The sequence below is a fragment of the Aplidium turbinatum genome, chromosome 15 (assembly GCF_918807975.1).
Source record: "Aplidium turbinatum chromosome 15, kaAplTurb1.1, whole genome shotgun sequence".
Classification (NCBI taxonomy): Eukaryota; Metazoa; Chordata; class Ascidiacea; order Aplousobranchia; family Polyclinidae; genus Aplidium; species Aplidium turbinatum.
This window is the reverse complement of record NC_137486.1, coordinates 6436123-6459370: the sequence shown is the minus strand read 5'-3', so window position 1 is coordinate 6459370 and position 23248 is coordinate 6436123. Positions and strand designations below refer to the sequence as shown.

The 23248-nt window shown below is 36.8% G+C and overlaps 1 protein-coding gene and 1 pseudogene across 2 annotated transcripts in view; one reads left to right on the top strand and one right to left on the bottom strand.

Moving 5' to 3' along the window:
• Nucleotides 1–896: 896 nt before the first annotated feature.
• LOC145784745 (uncharacterized) overlaps nucleotides 897–23248 on the top strand; it is a 38191-nt pseudogene continuing 15839 nt past the window's right edge. Inside the window, exons 1-9 of the transcript XR_014291036.1 lie at nucleotides 897–1301; nucleotides 2782–2943; nucleotides 4589–4816; nucleotides 5422–5591; nucleotides 7467–7650; nucleotides 10340–10518; nucleotides 11131–11247; nucleotides 12496–12589; nucleotides 12882–13016. The product of XR_014291036.1 is annotated as an uncharacterized LOC145784745 (transcript). The remainder of the gene's footprint in view (nucleotides 1302–2781; nucleotides 2944–4588; nucleotides 4817–5421; nucleotides 5592–7466; nucleotides 7651–10339; nucleotides 10519–11130; nucleotides 11248–12495; nucleotides 12590–12881; nucleotides 13017–23248) is intronic.
• On the bottom strand, nucleotides 13154–20396 carry LOC145784259 (choline transporter-like protein 1). The gene is made up of 3 exons (XM_082596047.1): nucleotides 19730–20396; nucleotides 16104–18129; nucleotides 13154–15121 (listed from the first exon to the last, which is right to left on the bottom strand). The coding sequence occupies exons 1-3, from the start codon at nucleotides 20276–20278 to the stop codon at nucleotides 14877–14879; spliced, it is 2820 nt and encodes a 939-aa protein (XP_082452173.1). The 5' UTR covers nucleotides 20279–20396; the 3' UTR covers nucleotides 13154–14876.

The following is a 23248-nucleotide window of genomic DNA, read 5'->3' as shown; positions in this document are numbered from 1 at the left end:
GGGTATGGTCTTTGGTAAAGTCATTTTTACATTCAGCCCGGACTTGATAGAAATGGCCTGAATTGAGCCAAAGTCCGAGTTGGTTCTATCTTTACTGCCGGCTCTATTGGGATTGGGAAGAGCTTAAAGTATTTTTTCAGTCAGTGTTTAGAGTTAAGTGATTTCGATTTCTAATATTTTTTTAGTTTGTATAAGAACGAGAATGCTGTTATTGGTTTATTTCTTCAAACCGTTATGGAAAGAATTTAAGAAAAAGATATAAAATTGCTAGTGGACTCATGGCCACCTGGAGATGCGGCCTGATTTGTCACATTTTGCAGATTTTGATTACAGCTACTGCTGGTGCTTGACTGACATTTTTTGAGATGTTTTTACTTTTTGCGGTTTTCTAATGACATAAAACTTTTTTGTTGCCTTGGGGAAGCAGTAGCAAATGAGAAAAAGTAAGTTGAAAAACGCAAAATCAGACTGTTATTGAAAATTAACAGTCTAATTAAAATCTTCGAAATCAAATTGTCTTTGTTTTTCAACATGTGAGAATGTTAAAACCTATTGTATCATCTGGGGAAAAGAATAAAGAAAGCGTAAAAATCTAATTAAAACATTTTTTTATTTAAACGTTCGCTCAAAGTTAAAAAAAACCTGGAAATTTCTGCAAAATGTGACAAATCAGGCCATATCTTTAGGTGGCCATGGTGGACTATAGAACATTATGATCATTGTCCATTGTTACCCAAATACACACAACTTTAAAGTATAATTTAAATAAATAAAGTAATTTGTTTCACTTTAGTAAAAGGCTGCAGTTTTTACTTGATATACGATGTTGTTGTTTGTTTTTTTTTAATTTGTACTGCATTTTTTGTTTTATCAACAACATGAAACAATAATAATAAGTCTAGTAATGCTCTACCCAAGGGTACGTTTGCTGAGAGTTTGAAACTTCCCAAAGGCGTCACTCGATTTAAGACCATTTACTTAGCATAGCCTTTGTATGGTTTATTGAAATAAAAGCTAGCTTATAGTATTTATGCCGGTGGGTGTCTTGCCTGGATTAAACAATTTTTCGTAACTTATAAGGTGCGAGAAAGGTTTTTTTTTAGATCACCATATGTTTAATCAATTGAGGGCTTAATTTTTCTGCACAGTAGGCTGTAGGAATTCTGAAAAATTATTTGGGAAAGAACAAATGAGCCTGTTTGTCTTTATGGTTTGCGTCACAGCTATTGCGCATGCGACGCAAAACATTAATGCTGAGCTTCTAGCACCAACTTCGTCGTGTGAGCGTCTGCAGCCACCAGGTAAGAAAATTCGTTTGACGTAATGTTTTACATTAGGATAATACTTTGTAGTTTAGAGTTTGGAGTCTTTCGACCAGTGGTTTTCAACCTTTTTTAGCACGGAGGCTAAATTCAAAATTCTAATTTTGTAAAGGACCACAAAAAAAGAAATGCAATTCAATGTGAAATTTGATGTTCGCTAAAAAAAATGATATTGAAAAAATAAAAAATAAATGAAAAAAAATAATATTGAAAGATGCAGTACTCAAAAGCTGGTTAAAATGATTATTTGTCAATCGGTTGTGATATTTGAATTTACTTTCGATTGTTTTTCTGAAAAGTGCTTTACACGTGAAGGCCTAGACTATGTGGAACTGATTGCGGAGGCAATTTTCAGTGCATTGGCTATTTTCCTCTGGGATTCGACCACGGGGTAGATGATTACATTTGAATTCTTGTGTCAGCTTCACATCTGACTGCAAATCTAGCAGCTCCAGCTGAAAATCACTGGAGGTAGTAGTTGCGTGTGTTGTCATAGGTGTTGCAAATACTTTCATCAGGGGCAGGAAAGAATTGATACCGTTAATGCGACTTTCAAGTTTCAAATTCTTCAATTATGGCGCTGAATACTCTTTCAAATGATCCGTTGACTTGGTGCTCTGGCTTAACCACCGAACGGCAGTGAACATGAGCACATATCTATAGTCAGCATCAATAGCCTATCTACCAGAAATTACCTCAACTTGCGATGATCAAGCGCATTTGCACGAATCCAATTTGCTATTGATGTTATGATTTCTATCACATTAGAAATCTTCAGTGACTTAACAACGGTGATTGCTTGGTGTAAAATGTAGTGGTATTACATCACAGGGTAAGATTATCCTCTTCATGTCATTTGTTAACGAGTCTATGAAGACCATGATTCATCCCTAACATACACGGGTCCAAATGTGCTTCTACAGGAGAAGACGAACAAAATTCACGAAATATATTTATCTCTTGTTGTTTGCTCGCAAATGTTGAAGTATGACCATGGTTTGATACACAGCCTAACACTGCGAAACAAAATTCAAAAAACTTTTGTTTGGCTGAAATTTTTTAAGTGCATCTGTTTGATTTTGTAGCTCTGATTTCAAAAATGCTATCAGGTTTTTTCTGTCACCGATCGTTTTCAAGATACAACGATTTTCATATTTTGTGATTTTCCGTAAATTGCATGTTTTTTATGCGGTTATGGTTGCTATGAGCTGTGTCTGTCAGCATTCTCATGTGGTAATCGACGTTTTATTTGTTTGACAAACTGAATGTGCATGTCATGTGCATTACGTTCAAAACTTATAAAAAAGGAGACGCGATATGCTATAAATGTTTTAGGGGCTGCGACCGCTTCGAGAGAACCAAAAGGGGTCCACCAAGACAAAAAGATTAAGAACCACTGGACTATAATAGGGTACTGCTGCTTTATTGTTGCTTCTGGATAATCAATATCTTTTGTCAGGCATTGAAAATCCGTGCGATGTGGGGAAAGAGGTTGATGATGTTGATTCTTGCATTGACAATGGAGTTGAAATAAACGATTTCGACCGTTGTAAACGAATCCCTACTTGCTGCTGGAGAAATGCGAGTTCACCGTTTCTCAAAAGCTGCTTTGCTAAACCAAGTAAGATCGTTCAACTATTTTGTAAAGATGAAAAAAGTATAAACAAGCACTTTGATTTAGTTTTACTATTCTGGAATACAGTTTTCTGTAGCCTACTGCGCTGTAGGCCACTGAAGCACTTTCTTGATGATAACACAGCTATTTGTAAAAATAGTACCAATAATAATTTATAATTATTACTAGCCTACTATGTAACGTTTCTAGCACTAGTTCATCTGACTTTCAATTTCATCAGATGAACGTTGCAACTAGTGCTAGAAACGATAATTGTCCTGATGAACACCCAAACTTTTCAGTATTCACTACTATGTAATGATAGCCCTTCCATTGCGCCATATCCGCACTGTAATATAAATATAATTGTAGGCTGGGCTATAGGGCTAGGCTATTGAGCTCAAGGATTCTGTGCGTCAACTTTTAACAATGGTGAGAAAAAAGTCATTTTATACTAACGCTCGCAAAATGGAATGCTTTCAAGAACACTTTTGATTTATTTAAAGTTTCTTTTTTCTTTATACAAATGAGCAACCAATTCCAGCATAAATCAGCAACAAAGCTGCAAGACTAAATCAGCGATGCTTTTTTAATTTAAAAAGTATTTCAAGGGTTAGGAAATGGTTAGAATAGAGATGATAAGTTAGAATTGTAGATGTGCCCGTTTAAAATTTTAATTTCTTGAAATTTTCACTTTTTTAATGAGAAGCATTATTCTCATTAATGTGATATTAATTGCTTAGACTTTTGCGTAGGTAGACTAACCCATAAAAATACCACACGCGATATGATAAATTAACAACCTTTTGAATAGAGCTGTGAGAAAAATTGTTTCTAATAGCTATGCAAGTTATTACCTAGCACACACAAACTGATTTACAGCAAACAATTTACTAGAATTTAAGAACAAAGTTTTCCTTCTGTTATTCATTAATTTATTTATCTCTGTTGGGATAAATTCTATCTATCGCTTATTTATCTCAATAGGCAATTGTTTGCCGGCGAAGCCTCATCTTTTAACCGTCTTAAATTAATTTATCACGTGTTGTGTTTCATGTATTGTGCTTTGTTTGTGTAATTGTCTCGTGTTGTGCTTCTGTTTATCTTGCGTAATATGTCTATACATTTCCCCTCTGAACAATTTTTTTTTTTTTGTTACAAATACTCGACCCGTTGTGCTGCGTAATCCAGTTTTCATTTCATGTGAACAAGATAAGCGGTTTGTTCAGACCATATTTTTGTTATACTGTATGTTTGTCAAGTACAGTACGTCTTATACAATGTAACATTTTCTTTCAGGCTTGATAAGGGCTATATGTGTAGCCGAAAATGTTTGCTAGATAATATTATTTTTTTGTTATAATGTGAAATGTTGTAGCGTTGCTCAGCTATGTTTATTTATGACTATCCATTAACTTACTTACTATCACTGAGGCATGATTTCAAAACCGTTAAAAGAACAGGTGGCGTCCGGTATCACGCAAAGAAGACAACGAGAAAACCGGGAGCTGTAGCTTAATACAATAGGCTATATTTCTGAAACCCTACTTTGTTTTTGGGCCTTCAAGTTATCCTTGCTCCTAGTTCAGATATATACTTTTCTCTTGATAGCCTATTTCTTGTCAACGCTTTTATTTCTTATTTTGCTCAGGAAAGTGCTATGTCGATCTTCGGTTGGAAAAATGCTATAAACGCCGAGGGTCCGTCGGATACAATGGAATCTTTACGGGCTTTTCAGTCAATGGAAGTTATTGCTTCGTACGCGGCGTTCTGTTTTCTACTCAACTGGGACATGTAGAAAACCATGGATTTCCAATCTTTAACTCTACGTCACGCTGTTTTGCTGAGTGGGAATTTAGCGTAACAAAACTAAATGACGGTATGACAAAGTTATACTATAATTTAGTGAATGTGTAAGTAATCGTGTCTGGTTTAAATCACGTTAAAAAATGGCAGCTTAATTTTTAAAAGATTTTTTTTCTGTTTCACCTAGACTGGATGGTGTAGCTAATTGTTGGATATTGGAAGCATATTCAATGTTGAAATGGTCGTGAGGGGGGCTGTAAAATATAGACTATTGATATTTTTATAAGCTTTCAAACAATCAAAAATTGACTTGAAAGCTGCGTTGTTTACACAGAACATTGTTTTGAACATAACACTTATTTCCTTATCGCCACCACGGTCAATTGCATTATAATTTTGCAAATTTTATGACGTATTAACCCTTTCAGTGCGTGTACCCGGTGTTACCGGGTATAGCAACATGTCGGTGAAATGCGTGTACCCGGTAATACCGGGTAGTCAGTTAAAACCTTGTTAAAGCTAGTTATTGACTTGCACGCGCCAGCTTGGCTTGTTTCTATGCACTAGAAGTTATTTGTAGCTGTTTAAAAACGTCAAACTTTAAAATGTCGGGGAGCAATGTGCGAGGTAGTCGATTCAATACGGAGGAAGTGGTAGGTCAGATTTTTGCTGGCACAGACAGCGGGGACAATTTTGATATTGCTGATAGAGAAGTTTCGTTTCCGCATGTTGACAATGACAGCCCGGGGAGTGATTGGGAATGTGATTTGAATGATTTTTATGATTTACATCTTGACGATAGATCCATAGATGTGTCTCCTGATTATGATGAAGAGGGTGGTCGTCGTGTGAGCCTCTGGGGCCGAGGGTCTATTCTTTTACCACCCCAAATTTACGATGTTCCCGGACTACACTGGAAGGCTACTAGAGAGCAGCCAGTCTTTGGTTTCATCATCCATGACACGCAGACCTTCCACTCCATTAGATGGCTTGAAGATGGAACAGTCATTGATGATGTGGTCTGCGGTTTGTTCCTCAGCACCACAGTCACAGGAGGAGGAAGAGGCCATTCCCCGTTGGTGCATGGTTGAGCGGAAAAGCCCGACGCCAGTTCGAAGACGGTTGAGGCGCACCCATGCCTGTCTTGGTAGCCTTAGGCCGATGGGGCGTGTGTCGGCGTCGGGGCTGAACGAATAGAGTCTGGTGGCGCTTGACTTCCATTCAGAACTCCATTTATGGTCCGCCCAAGTAGCCGCATTTATGGTCCGCCAAAGTTTGCCCTGACTGTCCAAGCCAGCCAGGCCTGCATGCAGATAAAAATTGTTTTAGGGTTTACCACATAAAATTGGATTATTCTGTAGCTGCACCCAGGGCCGGCTTTAGCTGATGGGGAGCCGGAGGCACTTTTAGATCGGGGGGGCCCCGTGCAAAAATTTTTTTAGCTCCGTCGGCGCGAAAAACCACCTCTACGTGTACAGTAGCAGTAATCCAGCACTGCACAGCATTTTGCAGAAACTTCAAAGGCCGAAAAAAAAATAATAACACAAAATTACATTTTTTTCTACGTCGGGGGTCCCTTCAAAAGGGGGGCCCGGGGCACCTACACCCTCTGCCCCCTCCCTAAATCCGGGCCTGGCTGCACCTGATGAAAAAAACAGAGATTCATTAGACGTATAGCCTACGAGTAAATGTCTAAATTTTGCTTTCACCAAACTCAACAGCCTGAAGTTTGTACTGTGAAAGAAAGCAAAAACATTTATTGAAAAGCATTAGCCTATGTGATAGAAGACTACAATCACTATGTAGCCTACAAACTATAACTATTTTTCAATGTAGGCTATCTTTCATTTTTTACATGGTATTCTATGGTTCTTTTTGTCCGTTTTGTTTATTTTTATCCATTTTCAGTAAACAACAAGACATTCCAACAACATTTTACTAGAAAAAAACTTTTTTTTACAGTTTTTCTAAAAATTGAAGCACCTAAAATGGCTGCCACGAAGTCACGTGACAATCTATCTGTGTAAAATTTTAAAATTTTCCTTTTTTTTATTAGTTCAACCTTTTTTAAAATCTAAAACACAAAAAAAATTTTCAAAAAGCTCTAATAAGAGCTTATTTTTTTCACATTCATTATGAAATGCATATTTTTTTCTAAATTTTTTTTTTCTAATTTATTACTTTTTTTACCAGTTTCATTTTTTAAATGTTATTCAGTAATTGATTTTTTTCGTTTTGTGTATCTTTATCCATATTTAGTAAGAAAAAAGACTTTCTAACTACATTTCATTACAAAAAAAAACGCTTTCTTCACAATTTCACAAAAATGAAAAAATCCAAAATGGCTGCCATGACGTCACGTGACAATCTAACTGCGCAAAACTCTAAAATTTTGCCTGTTTTTATTAGTCCAACCTTTTTTAAAAACGAATACACAAAAGAAATTTTCAAAAAAGCTCTTGTAGTACTTTTTGCACATTCATTTGAAAATGCATATTTTTTCCTAAAAAAGGGCTTAGCACAGGAACTAGACAGACCTATAGCAGCGAAAGGGTTAACAAAGACATTTATCGTTCCCCGCCTATTCCGGTCAATGACTGAACTTCATGTCAGTTCAGTAAGACTTGAAAAGTCTGTTTTGTTACAATTGAAAAATTTCATCATAAGCATAAAAATTCAGACCTATGATAACCAACTAAACTTTGACTGGATGTCATTGACAGTTTTGTGTTTTAGAAAAGTGTCAAATCCACATCACGAATCCAAAAACCACCACCCTCCAAGGAGAACTGCATTTCAATAAAGCTTGTCTACATCGGCGAAAATATCCTTTTTATTTCGAAAAGTTTGGTAAAAGTAGATCTGCATGTGTTTGCACTGCGAATGCCTGGTTGCAACCAAAAGATGGTGAGATGATTGAGCGAAATTGTTCTTAAATTCAACACTAGAAAAAAAAGTATACCTCCAACGGCCGCTGGTGTCGAAATCGACACTTTTCAAAAAAAACTTTATTTTTCCGTAAAATTAACAGTAAGAGTTCGTTTTATTTTACAGTGATAAAATTATCTGAAGCACTTATTACTTTTGTCACGTATTTGCACTGCTCATTTTTTGGTTTTAGACGAAAATTATGACGTAGGCTACCAGGTTTTGATCAGTTCGAAGCTTGACTATCTGTATCTTGACTCTGTACGATGATCTAAAAATTCAACAGAGCGAAACCATAATTATCATAAAAATAACACAAAGTTTTCTTATTCAGGAGAAAAAAAATCAAACAAATCAACAAACACTTTACGCAGTGCAGCCTTTGCACTCTGTAACTTTCCAGTCACCATCATCACACTTCCCACAAGTTGGTTTTCGACAGTGGCGGCAAATGGTGACTGTACTTATTGTTTTTGCAATAATGTTCAGCGAATTTTCTGCGTTTTCTAGATGGTTGTCCCTGCTCTTCTTCTCTCTGCAGTGTCGCCTTGCGTTTCAGCACATGAGCAGTTCTCAAGCTCTCAATGAGCTGGAGGATAAAATCACGTCGGCTGATGTTGCTACCGGAACGTTTTCTAAAGATAATCCAAGAGTTCAAAGCTACAATATCTAGCATATTTGTCTAAACTGCAAGAGGCCATCTTTTACCTGCTGCACGTGTGGTGTACTTTCTTGCCATTTGGTCAAACACATCAACTGCTACTTTGTTCTCGCTATAAAAATGGATCACAGAGGGTTTCTTTTTCTCTGTTGCATCAATACTGGGGCTGTCATGCATAGTGGAAAGGACATTTGCATTTTTTTTGCCTAATAGTTTACAAGCATGCAGCTGTTCGTTGCATTGTAAAAGAATTTACTGGAAAATCTTTCTCCTCCACCCTTGGTCATCTCCTTTGTCAGTCCTTTACTGTTAGCTCGAACAGTTCCAACAATTCTTTCCTGTAGCAAACCAGAAAGATTCACCCTAGTAAAAAAGTTAACTGTTGTGACGTTGTACCCGCCTTGCCTGTGTAAATTAGTGGTGATCCTGATCACTACATCCTCGGGGAGAAGCCTTCCATTTTGTTGCTTTCTTTCAATAGCTCCGAGGTACGATAAGTACGGTACGGTATTGCATACGTATTTGGAATGAACCTCAGCTAACACCCAGAATTTCATGTCAAACTTGTCTGGTTTGTTTGGCTTGAACACGATAAAAGGACATCCGTTTTTCATTGGAAATACCTGTTCATCGATTGGCAGGCTCCAATTCGGAGTATAATTGTTGATGCAATTAGCAACAAGTCCTTCCAATGACTCTCGAATATGTATAAACTTATCTGTTGAAAATCGCTGATAGATTTATGGAAGGTATTGTAAACTCAGTAGGATGACCTAAAATCAAGCCGAGCGATGACACACATCAAGTCGAGCGTTGGCAATTACCATGAGAAACGCTTTAAGTAAGTGTGGAAACTATTGAATTAGTTTTTTCACACAGGAAGTCTTTTATACTATACAAATCTTATTAAATTTGTATGAGGTGTCGATTTCGACACCTCGACCGTTGGAGGTACATCCGCACATTGTACAGTAGATAACATAAAAAGATTTTTCAGAAAAATAATACTGGACTATAAAGTGTAAGCATAATTGGGAAGCTATACTGAAAGTTTGAAAACGTTGCGATAACAATTAGGGCCCAAAATAGTGAACTAAATTTGTAAGTCGATTTCGACACCTAGGCCGTTCTAATGTTAATACAAGCAATATAAAAGAAACAATTGAGGAATGAATAAACAATATTAAACAGTAAACTTTGCCTTCGGAACTGATTTACTCTTGTTAATTTCTTGTCAATTAAACACGAAAGAGTTTATCAATGATCCAGGTTTAACTTACAGCCCACTTTAGTTCGAAGTATTTCATTTCCCTAGCAGTTGACTATAACTCTCTGGCAGAGTATTATTTTTGTGTTGCTCTGAAGTAAAGAGACGCGCTAGCGTAGGATTTGATTACTAGCCTACGTCTTAGGCCTATCATAAGTAAATACAGTTTGCCATGTAGTAGCCCACATTCTTTTGTTTTTGCTGATAGTCACATGTTTTGTGTGGATCTAATTTAGTTTGCTAATTCATCAAATAAAGACCGTAGAACCGTTTGTGTGGTTTGCAAGTCATAATAATGTAAAATCAAATTAAATAGTAGGCTATTGCCTAGCTTAACCTTTTTTTATTTTGGTTAAGCAAATTGCGATTTCGATGTTAATACAACTTTTCTAGGTGCTGCAACAATGTGTTGCAACCGCCGAATTGTTTTGACTTTATAATTTATTTCAGTCTCAAGCACGTTTGAACGTTAGAGTTTTGTCGTTTCTACCTTTTCCTCTGCTATGTTGACGTGTAGATTGTTATTCGCTGTGATGGTCAGAAATAAAAACAACTGAACTGACCTAATCTGATCTGAATGAGGAAATGGCAACTCATGCAGCTGGTTACTAGAAACATATATAGGCCTACACCCCTTGTTTACAAACTTTATTGAACAAAAATAACAAACAATTGTTACAGTCTTATCACAACATTACTTGCATGGGAAGATTATTTCCCTTTGTGGTAATTCCTTTCAGAGTACGTTTCTGTATCGGACGAAATCAACGATTACATTCGAACCAATGAGATTCTTTCCACATGCACACAAGTTCTCGGAATGATCACTCGCCGCTCCTGGATGAACCGAATCTCGTTGGTGAATAGGAAAGAAGTAGATGAAGTGATGAAAGCACTGGATAATCTAACTGATTCAAAAGTAAGTTTTTGCAATAGTAGCAGGGGCGTTTCTTGAGCCGGGTAAGGCGGCCACCAGCTCTCTGTTATAAAGTGGCCTACAAAATGAAAAACCAGGCTTCCGCATTGCTTATATTTTGATCAAACCCAGTCATTGAAAGTTATCGTGTTTGAGAAAATACTTAATGTAAAAAGCCAGCAAGCTTCTTCAGGTATTTTTCCCCAGGTAAGCTTACACGATTATAGTTATGATCATTCTGGATGTTTCAAGCTGTTGATTTAATAATAGTGGTTGATTAAGCAATAGGATTGTATCTAAAGAATTGAATTGGAGCCTAATCGATATAGAACAGCTCTGCGTATCGCTACAGCTTATATGTGCTGCTACTGTATATTGCCATTCTACAAAAGTAGCTTGAAATAAAATACCCTATAGGCTATAGGCCTACGCTACAAGTGTGGCCTAGCTAACTTTTGGGATACAAATTAAACCGGGGTAGACTATTTTTAAAATCTTCTTTAAGTGCATCTACTGTATCACTGATTTTTTAATTTGTTTCAGAGTCTTATACTGAATTTTAAAGTTAATCTATGCCTTTTTTCGTTAATAAAACGACTAAAATTATCTGTTTAGAAAGGAAATAGATTGACCACTTTTGACGCCAAATTGCTATTACAAAGTACCCGCAAAGTGACTCAATATCCTTTTTACGAAGTATCGGATGAAAACTCCGCGAAGGATATATTACAGGCAAGTTGGAAATGTCTGTTCTTGATTGTAATTCGGTAGATGACTTTGAGTAGTTTTACATAGAATTTTAGCATCTAAAAAACTCTAGGGAAAGTGAACTTTGAGATATTGATGTATGTGAACTGAAAAAAGCATGGAGGCGACTCAATCCAAGAAGTACCGTACTTTTTATTCGAATCTTTTTGGAAGCTTATCATCAGAATGATGTCGATCAGAATGATATTACCAACGTATTAGCGATGAGGTATAGATTATACAGATATAATAAAAGGAAGGGAGTTTGAGACAGATTATCTCAAACTCCAGAGGCCAACAGAATATAATGACGAAGAAAATGAGGCAGAAATACAACTGCAAAGAAAAACGGTGAAACAAGTTTCAGAATTCAGTATCTTGGTTCGACAGTTCATGAGAATGGAACGAGTGGCAGAGAGGTGACAAAAAGATACCAGGCCGGATGGGGAGCGTGGAAGAAAATAGAATGCAAGGAAGGCCGAACAGAAAATGGAGTTGGAGCGTTGTGTGACAGAGGATATAAAAATAGTGGGAGTGAAGGAGGAAGATGCTGCTGACAGAGTGATATGGAAGACTGCAACCAGCATAGGCGACCTCATTTGAAGTGGGAACAAAGCCAGATGAAGAAGAAGAAAAAGGAAAAGAACCAACCAGAAATAAGAAAAAAATACGAATGTTAGACCAATCAAAGTAGTAATTTAAGATTAAACTAAACGATAAATGAAAGTTACCAATAGGACAAATTTAAGACCTGGTTGAAACAAACATGTTTCAAAACTCTGCATCCAAACTTGTGGCATCAAACAAAAACGTTTATGTCCTAATATTTCTTTGTCAGCAATTTGATTCAACTATGTCTGAAATTTGTTCTATTCGTAACATATTTTTACTGTTTACTTCAGCCTGAAGCTCCACTTTGATTGGTCATCATTTGATTCCTTTCATTGGTTCTTTCTATCCATAAATACCTCATACTTCAAGTCTGACAGCATGGTTTTAGAGTCTATCAGATGAAACTAGCCAGACAGCAAAGTCCGTCGTTTTTGCATTTATTCAAGTCTGCAAACATCTAATAAATAATGAAGAATTTTCTGGTCACTCTTCCACATATCTCCTTTTAACGTTTTGATATCTACAGTACTGTATATAGTTAGATATTTTTCTTCTTCTTAGAAAAAAGTTTACGTTTCAATATAAAGCAAAGTTAAGACAAATTTAATTTGCGTTTTATAGAAAACCACTTCAGTGATGAACAATTTGATTGAAGCATTTGCAAATCCTATTGCTATTCCAAGACTTGGAGCGTCAATTTCAGCCCGAAGTAGAGGTATTTGAACTTGTGTCGTTTTAAAGTCAAATATGCATCAACTAAACTTTTTCATAATCGGTGATTTTCTTAGCATTGTGTTGCCAGAATGTTTATTATTCAAGTCTACTTGGCAAAATTTTTGTGTGTTTTTAAAACTAAGCATCAAAGTATCTTTCTATAATATAAGGTTCAGTTTCGTGAACTAATTGATTTTGTTACATCGACCCGTGCAATAATGTTTAACAGCTTATATGGTTTTCAATGACTTGCAATAGTTCGCAATGTGTCTTTTAACTTTCTAACTCCTCAGTATCCCATTTGAAAGCGGATCAGCAGACTACAAGAACAATAGAACAAGAAGATATTAGACAGGAATTATTTGACACTCTTGACGCCATGTCGGAAACAATAGGGGCTCGCGTCTCTGCTTTGAAGAACCACTCAGGTGAAATCATATCAAATATAGTTACCATTCACCTAAAAACCTTAAGCTAGTGCACCCTTATTGAGATCACCAGATGTTTTGTATTCAAACGGAATCTAAATCAAATAGAATCGTATATTAATAAACGAAAAGCGCCTCTTAAAAGACAACATTCTATAAGATAAGCGATGCTATAGACGACTGTGTAAGTTTCTTTCAATAAAAATTTTCCAAGGAGCGGAAACTTGAAGAAGTTATTCTTTGTATTGGTAGGCTATATGGTATTCTTTGAACACTGCTCGTTTTTCTTAAACGTGTCTTGATTTGGAGCCTGAGGAGATCTAATTGGTACCGGGCCCAAATCACTCTCACTGCGGCCCTGTGCAGCGGCGTTGATAAAGGTGTTTAGGTTTAATTTTTATACTGGGAAACGGGATGATTTTAGGACGCCTGGATCTAGAAGAAAACACTGTAGGCGACATTCTTTGGAAACTTATGATGACGGAATGCATTTTTATTAATTTTGGGTTGTTTCTTTAAGGACAATTTATTTTTGGTGGCCAACTTCCATTTCTCTTGATGAACTATCCTGCAATTTTTTTCTTTCTTGCTGTGCTTTTCAAAATTGTCTTGTTTGAGAGGCTGGGTCTCTCATTGCCACTGGCTTCAAATCGTTCGCTCGACCGAGATTTCTTTTTCACAACAATACAGTTCCTTGATTTCATCTTTTCCTTGCCGCTTATTTTTGGTGAAAAATTATTGTACCTTAAGTGGTATAGCTTGACTTTGTTTTCACTCTATAATGCATTGCATTTATTTATTAATACCATTGACAAGCTATTTTCCGATGTTGTAATCGTTTATGTGCCATTTAGTCATAACTTTTGCTACTTGTCGGTTTTTGCTGCTTGTCGGTATCGAGTCACTCCGTGCCAAGGTTACCTCGCGAAATAACCTCTTGAGAAGCCTAGCAGGAACAGGATGGGGAGCCCGAGCATCAACCTTGCGTACAAGTGCACTAGCCTTGGTCTACAGCTCAGCCGAATATGCCTCAGCTGTATGGAACCGCAGCAGACACACAAAAAAGATGGATGTGTGCATTAACGACACCTTGCGCATCATCACTGGCTGTCTCCGCCCCACACCTACTGATTATCTGCCAACTTTGGCTGGCATTGCTCCTGCTCATGTCCGTAGGGAAGAAGCCTCTCACAAACTGGCTCTACATGCGAGACTCGATCCTCAACACCTTCTCTACAGTCACTCCCAAACAAATGGACCAGTCAGACAACGCCTATCATCAAGGCGCCCATTCCATCGATATGCTACACAACTTGTGGATAAGAACTTCAGCTGCATGGAAACATGGGCCCAAGAATGGAACGAGCTGCCACATATCCCTCCCCAGTTTTCAGTTATGCCAGTACTCTCCATCCCTCCTGGAGCAGACCTCTCAAGAAAGGCATGGGTCACATTGAACAGGATCAGATGTGACGTTGGCTGTACTGGAGCTAATTTGTTTAGGTGGGGGTTGCATAATTCGCCGATATGTGTCTGCGGAGCGGTAGAACAAACAATGCAACACATACTCCACGAATGTTCCATCTTACGACCCCAAAGTGGAATCACTGGTATTCGACAACTGGACCCAACTACCGTATCTTGGCTGCACGAGGAGGCATTGCCAATCTAAGCTACTACAAGTCAAACGAGAGAAGAGAAGAAGTCATAACTTCACTGTGCTTGTTTGTAAATGTAGGCCTACTCCCAGTCAAATTTCAATACTGCGTTCAACAACAAAAAGACCAATGCACATACAATATTTTTGTAATAAGAATGGTAACAAACGATGACAAACGAAATCGCGTTCCAATCAATTTGTTACGTTCTTTGAGAGCGAAACTGCATTCTGTCTGATGACGTAGGGCTAGAAGAATATCTGTCACTTTCTTTAGAAGATATACTACCAGGTAGACTGCTGTTTTCCATGAGAGTAGCAAAGAAACTGTTGTTTATTTTTCGTTTTGATCCGAATTCTGGAGATGAAAAGACAAATCGATACGGATCGTTCTCCACTGACTTGTTTTCTGTTTTCTGTTCGACTGGAAGTGCATCCAATGTTGCACCTAAATAGATGAAATTAAAAAAAATTCTGATTCAATTGACGCTGGTACCAGGAAATAGGATGCCTGGTTCTGTTATGCTTGACAAACAAAAGGTACCGGTAGTCAAAAGTTATCAGTACTTCAAACAGGGATTCATAGAAATAAGGGATCGCCAACTCGGCTGCGATATCTGAGAAGTGGAGGAAAAACTGTTGCCAGGTATTTTTCAAATATTTAGAAAAAATATTATTTTGGCACTTTTAAAGTAGTGGTCGTTCGTCGTTCAAACTTGCCCTTAAATATTCTAAAGCTAATTTGAAGCAATTTTATAATTCACTTATCAAACTATCATCATTTTTGTAAATTTATCCTCTCCTGTGCATAAAACATATTAGGCATAGGCTACCTGAAAAATAATTATAGACTTCAGCACTTAAAACATGAAGCTCTATGCTCCTGAAGTGTACATTATAAGTTTCTTAAGTTTTTTTTTTTTTCTGAATACTTAGTAGCCTAAATATTTTTTATACCTGTTAAGTTTTATTTAATTTAAGTTTTGTACATAAATTCACATTATTATTGCAAAGTAATACAACTACAACTTGGTTAAACTCAATTTGAGCAACTTTGAACTTTACTTTAGTTTTAAACGTACAAGTTTTAGGTGTCCACTACTTTAAAATTCCAAAAAAGTATCTTTTCTAATAATTTTAAAAATATCTGGCACCACTTTTGCTACCACTTGTCAGATACAGTATTGCAGTCGAGTTGGTCATCCCGTTATTCTATAAACCCCTGACTTCGAAGAAAACAGATGTAGTCTACAGGTTGGTTAGTATAACAACTATATTTTCTACTTAAAATACTTCAATTATATCACTTTATCGCATAATGAAGTTTTTAGATGTAAGAGTTCCATTTTTTTAGCAGATTGTGAGATTGTCAAAAACAAACTGCATGCGATATTTTAATTAACCACAGTAGGCTAGGTCTACGCACTCACCAGATATGGGAGTTGAAGGTAAAAACGGAAATCTCAGATGTGAACAATGCGCTGTTTGCGTGTCCAAAGGTAAACCTGTTGTTGTCTGCAATTTTCTGAAACTTTCGCTATTTTCTTGCTGTTTTGAATCTGAGTAGGAACAAATACCATGTTGTGTGACGGTTTGTCCGAAGTTTGACTGAACAGCTTGTGGTAAAATTATGTTAGACCATGTAGAACTCAAATCATCATCATCATCATTTAACATGTGATCTTTCATGAAGAATGTATCAAATTCCTCTGGAAGGTTATGATGAGCGCCTCGAGGGGTTGGTACGGTCTTCAAAATCTGTTTTTTTAATTTCTTTGTTTTTTCATATTGTGTCGGTTCAGCTGTCCAAGCAGATACAGGCGGTGCAGTTTGCTCTTGTGGTTTTTTCTTTTTTTTATGTTGAGATTCAACTTCATTCATGTACTTTTGAAGAGCGACGCTGCTATAATATGGTCTGTCGTCTCCATTGTTACGTTCTTGATCGTCACAGAAACACAAGAAGATTGTGTCAACGGCCATCCCGTAAATATTAAAAAAACAAATTGCTATAATATAACCTGCAACAGAGGCAATTACAGCCGGCACAAGGTACTCCGTCGCTTTCGCATGTTTGCCGAGTTTATATTTAAACCAACCAACGCTGGCAAATCCAGTGATTACGAATACTCCTAATTTACTTAAGAACAAGCAGAAGCCACCAATGCAGTTCAACGCGAAGACATGTGTGGCGTTAGTTATTAGAAGCCTCAGCGCTCGCTTTCCGCTTGCGCAAAAGCTCTCTCCGTACATAGCTGCGCAGATGTACGCGTTTCGATTGATATACTTCAAAACTTTCTGTAAACATACCAAGCAACAAGCCATGCATTTCAAGATCACCTTTGCGGCGCTGGACTCTTTTCCTCTCAAATTTTTCTGAATATAAACTAACATTATTCTGATAAACTGTACGATAGCAATGATAAGCGATCCAACCGCAGCCGTACCCAGTCCGTACAGGATTAAGTCTGTGGTGGGTTGGGTTGCAGGACAAAGAGTCGATTTACAGTCCTTCTTTTTTTGATTCGGTTGTCTAGAGAAGAACCAGTTGCAGATAGCCCCTGCTAGAATCATTTGCTGACAAGCAGAAACAAATTGTAGCATCCATAAACAGCCGAAAATATGAGCAGCCAAAAAAATGAAATTCGATGAGTTTTCTCTTTCAGTAAATGTCACGAAACCATCTTGATCCACTACTGGTACATCAATGGAAAGAAGAAACGCGGCTATACAGAAAAAATATGCTATCACCCCAGTCATGGCAACCAAAGTCTTCACTGGCTCTAGAAGAAGACACGGCATACTTGCCACTGCCTTGCCTGCTTCGTCGTAAATCTTAATTACCAAGCACAAACTTTTTCGGACCCAAACTAAAATAATAAGAAGGATGAGAGTTATAATGGAAACGGTTACTGCACCTGGAAATAGATATGCGGAATGCCGTATAGCAGAGAAAGCAAATGAGTCCAAAAGCCCAGAAACATTACTAGCCATCATATTGAAGGATGAGATATTTAGGGCAATTTGTCCCGAACCACTTGCCGCATTGTTGTCGGAATTAAGTTGTTTTTCAAAGAAATCAAGAATTGATTGATCTGCTGGCACTGCGGATTGTATTATATCGGCTACAGCTTCCTCGTCGATGTACCCTTTGACGACTGCGTAGTTGTACCACAAGTATGCAGTGAAGGCTACGCTTCCTATGCCTCCAAGAACTATGGACAATACAACAACAACACGAGTAAACAGTTGCAGTACTAGTATCATAAAAAAACATGTTCCAAATGCAACTAAAGTCAAGAATATAGAATCTCTCCAGTACTTTGCCATTGAAGTAAAGAAATAATCCGCAAAAGTTATGGCTGCGGACTGCAGTGTGGTGAGTATGCCTGAGTCCGAAGAATTCACGGCTGGAAACAAGGAATTATTGAGAGTAGAAAATGGAATTGACGGTCCAAACTGTTGAAGAAAAAAATTAACTTTAAAACAATTTTTGTTGATTTAGCTTTTAAAAACTATTTTTCTCTTACTCATGCAATTTTATAGTCTATTGGATACACTACCCCGTTTTATCCTTTGGAATTGGAAAAACTTAGTATGTGTGTGACTGTAGGTTACACAAAAGTAGGCGAATAGATTTAACGTCATAAAGAGTTTTGTTTTAAACAAAGTAAGTAAATCTTTTTTGGAAAATTCGAACTCACTTTGTCACAGATTAACTTTAGAGATTTTGAATGCTATTGGATTTTTCAACGGCAATCTTGGCATTTCTCTCATTGAACAATAAATTACTATCTACGACATTTTTTGGAATTACCAAGAATGTGGCTGAAATTTTTTTATTTTGTATCGGCTACTTTTAGTTACACTGCTTTTTTTGCTTTTCATAAATAAATGATCTAAAAATTTTGCTCATCTAAAGCCAGGAATCCCTGATTCGTTACTGAGTTGTTTTAGTAAGCTTACAAACGTGGCAAATAACACCTGTTATCACCAGTAGCAGATCTAGAAAAATCAAATCAAATTGAGAGCAGTAGAGTTTAACAAAGCAAATCTTTTAAAAGTAAAGAATGGATAAGTTGAGGTCTGAAGAAGCAAATAGATTTTTAGGGGTGCGTTGGGTTTGGCTCTATTTGGTTACTTTTGTGTATTTTGTGGAACGATAACGGCTTTTTGAAGACGCACATTTTGTTTATGGCCAAATTTATCAAACTAAAATTAGATTTTTGCCGAGATTGGTTGAAAATCTTGTCTGGTGAATTCAAATTAAATTTCAAATTAAGTTTTCACGATCGTAGAAAGATTTCAATCATTCTTCACTGATGAAATTCTGTGTAAGGTAAGGCGGTAGGCTATGGCAGGGCTCTTCAATCATTTTGTCATCGTTGAACTCCTAGTTTACTCTCGCAATTCTTACAGAACCCTCAACAACAAAAATTTACAAACCACAAATTGCTTGTAAGAAAATAGAATATTTCGTTATTACATTTCAAAAAGTGCTTAGATGCTCAAGGAGGCAGTTATTACAAAAGTTACATTCAGATATTTAATGACTCTGTTGTTCTTGCATTTCTTAACTGTAATGCAGCAATAATGAGCTTTGATTATGATTAATAGCATAACAATTCTTATTAAGTGACGCAACTACTGTTATTGTTTTTTTTCTGTTGTTGACTACACTCAACCTCTTGTTCAACTAACTGACCTACTTAGAGTGTGAATGCGGCAGGGTTTTAAAATTTTAGAATGATACATCAATACAGTGAAGCAAGAAATCCATATCCAAAAAAACGAGGTCTCCACACGGAACACTTTAAGTTTAAACTACGGTTAGGTTAGGATAAGTTTTTGAAAAGCAAACAAGAAAATTTTGAATGAATATTATAGCCTACATACTGTAAATATTTTTTTCTTGAGAGTCATGTGACCAAATGCCCTCTGGATCTGGATTCCCTACTGGTTGTCACAGCAGTCGTAAAATTTCATTCTCTTTAAAAATGTCGGAACGATTTTAAGTTCATGGTGGCAGTTTGCCATACAAAATACAACTAGTTATTACCTGCATTAGCTGGTCAGGTAGGCATCTATTTATCAAAGAAGTATGCGGCAAAATTGCGTCGAAAGGCATAGTACACACTCTTCTGTCTATGATTGATGAAGACATGTTGTAGCCATTTTCTATAAGTACTTCCTCACATGTGGTCATCTGTGTTGGGCATTCAGTGACACAAAGTACTGCAGGTGCGTTCTCTTGACTGAGAAAAGTGAACGGATTTAGAGCAACACGGAAATCACTAAAAGCTAAATGCAATTGAAAACTTCTTGTTCTGTGATCCATTCCGGATAAAGCAACCCCAGAAATTTTGGCAATGTTTCTTTCTCCGCAAGTGTTTCCCCATGAATCGGTACCGAAAGCGTATTTGAAAGGATCGCCTGCGGAGATACTGTGATGAGCAAGGTATCCCATTGCTCCAAGCATGCAAAGAAAAAGCAGAAAAAATGGAACATCCCTCGGTTTCTGAACTCTTACTGGAGTCGTTGAAGTCTTTGCGTCCGGTATTGAGATTACTTCTGTGGTTTCCGCAGGATTCTTTCTACAAAAACACATGTGATATTTTGGAGCGTTTTGATTAAAACGCTTAGACTAATTCAAAACCAGTAGACTTTCATTCATTGGTTTGTTTATAAATTAATTGTTCCCATAAAACTATCTTTTACCTCACCAACTTTTTACATTTGATTTTCAATCACAAATTAAAAATCTGGACATTTTTTCCTTTTGATTTTATTGTTTGTGACGTAATAAGGCTTTGTTGCTGCTTTTAAGCATAGTGGTTTGAATGCTTGGTCAATCTAATTAAAAAACAGAGAGAGACCTTTTATAACAGCAAAATAAACAAACAGCCTAAAATGTAGCCTTGATAATAACTCCCGTTTAGTAACATGAGTTTAATATCTGCATTTTAGGCTCTTTGTTTTTTTAATTACAAAACTGCTTTAAAAGCAACCTTTGTTGTTGAAGGTGTAAAAAACATTTAGAATAATATATAAAATGAAATATCTTCTGACAGGTGTCAAACCCACAACCATGCTTGATATGACCGGCTCGTATTTAGATAGTCATATCTTAGTCGTTCGTATTTACCAGTTAGATCAACGAGAACAGGCAGTATCTATATTGCTATAGTATATGATGCAATCAAAAACAGTTAACTTTAACAGTTAAGAGTATATTGAAAAAGCCACACTTGTGTGGCGAAAGCTCTATAAATAAATTGATTTTGCTGATTTATTGTGATACTGTCTACTTTGTTTCAAATATTTTATCACACCACGCATCCTAATAGGATCATCAGTTAAATCATAAGAAGATTTCATGAAAAGTTTAATAACGAAGTATTATTTTGGAAATTGTATCACAGTATTTATTTCAGTAAAGTTGCAAATAAATCAAAAATAAAATCCTACATATTAAACTTTTTTCAACGTTGGTGCTTAAACTCAATCACCCAGCCAACAAATTATTTCTTTTCACGTTGATTTAACGTCTGCAGGCGTTGAATCAAGGCTAGCTTGCTGACTGGATATGCAATTCTTGTTATTTTAAAACCACCTTAAATGCACTGGCACGCTAGAGAAGTAGACAGGAATTCCAGTGTCCAAATAGACAATGGGAGTGCATGACCAATTAATTATTGTTATTTATGTTGTAGGCTACCATGTTTAAATAAAAAGTATAGTCATTGGTGACCTCTCGTAATGCGCACGGAACATACCTCCCCATCCCCCTTACTGCTACGCCTCCTCTCCTTGTAAATGTCCACTTACCTTTTAGCATCGAATACCAGTCGTTGCAGATTCTTCGAAGCCTCTTATACTTGGGCAAATTTTTAAGCAAAAATTCAACAGGAAAAAAATTATTGTCTTGGGAAAAATTAGCTGGTACCGTATCTATAGGCTGACTATCTATGTGACTATCTATAGGCTATAGGCTGACTGATATCTAAGAACTCTGTAAAATTATGGTTAAAATATTATTTTTAACACAAACTTACCATCAATTTCAAACTAACTTAAATTGATTTCTTATTATTCAACGCTCGGGAAGTACTCATAAAGAATCAACAAGCTGTTCTCAGAGCTTGCAGATTTCATCACCAGAGACCAGCCAGGCGTGGTCGTTGCTATAAATAGAATCTGGACTGAAAGCCAAATGCTAGGCCTTATCTTGCACGGAAAACATGATTGCCATATTGATGATTTTACAGCCAAATATTAGAAGTTTGAGCATTTTTAATGCGTTTGGCAAGCTACTTTGATTTTGATATATTGTTGACGTTTTTTCATTTTTTTTCATCTTTGTAAATAATTTTAAAAAAACTCTGTTTTATCAATGCCCAGTGGCCCAGTTACAAAACATCAGGTTTGAAAAGGCAACTTTTCCCGAATCTTGATGCTTTTCATAATATTGTGTTTTGGGCTGATTTTGTCAACAGCATGAGTACTACCATTGCCTAAGCCCTAAGGTGTTGCGACCGTGCCATATTTTAATCTAAAATTTGGTGTCAAAACCATCAATATGGCAATCCTGTTTGCGATGCAAGATAAGGCCTAGCGTTTGACTTCCAGACCTTACTTGCATGGCGCTTTGGGCATTACCTATTTAAAATGGCAAACAAATGAAAAAAACTATTTAAGCTCAATGTTAAGTTCTCACAAGAATCTATGTGAACTATTTTCCGATTTGGATATAAAAACGTACTGAGCCAAAAGGATAGCCTAAGTCATAGGAAGCGAATTAGATCATTCAATGAATCCTTTACAGTTTTTCAATAACATTTATTGATCATCACTGATGTATGGCGACATTTTATAGATGTTAAAGGCAAGCTGATGCTAATAGTAGCCTAATTATAAGCCAGGGTACTCATGTAACATCAGTCCATTCATCCAAAGCTAAATAAAGTTTCGTTGATCAAAACGTTGTCGGTTGGTTTTGAATCTTTATCCTCGGACTGAAAAAGCCTTGATAGGTTATTGCTGATAGTTTCGCATATGTCAGAACATAGGCGTAGCCAGGGGGGGGGGGGCGAACGGGGCCATGGCCCCCCCCAAATTTTCAAAGTTTGGATTCCGAAGTTGAACCCTTTGTTGAAAATATAATATAATTTGTATAAATTTATATTGTTTTCCAAGACATCTGGCTATTAACACCCCCCAGGACTTGTTTTAGACACACAAAAAGACACCTTGATAAATTTTGCAAATCGTAAATCGCGCAAAGTTTACGCGATTTACGCTTCTTTTAACTAATCTGTGGAAGCAATTTCAGAATCGCTTACTCTGTAGGGTTTTTGTGTAGCTGAGTTTTTTGTGTTCTCTAATTTTAGCCGCAGTTTTTGCCCGTTTGTGCGTAGATAAGAGCTACCTTTAATAAGTTAATAGCTGTTTATCTGCTAATAAGTTTCATACAAATATTACCCTGAAAGTGTTTCCAGAAAGCGTTATAATCCATTATTTAAGTGTAATTTTGCAAAAATTTTCCGGGAGAGCATGCCCCCGGACCCCCCTAGAATAC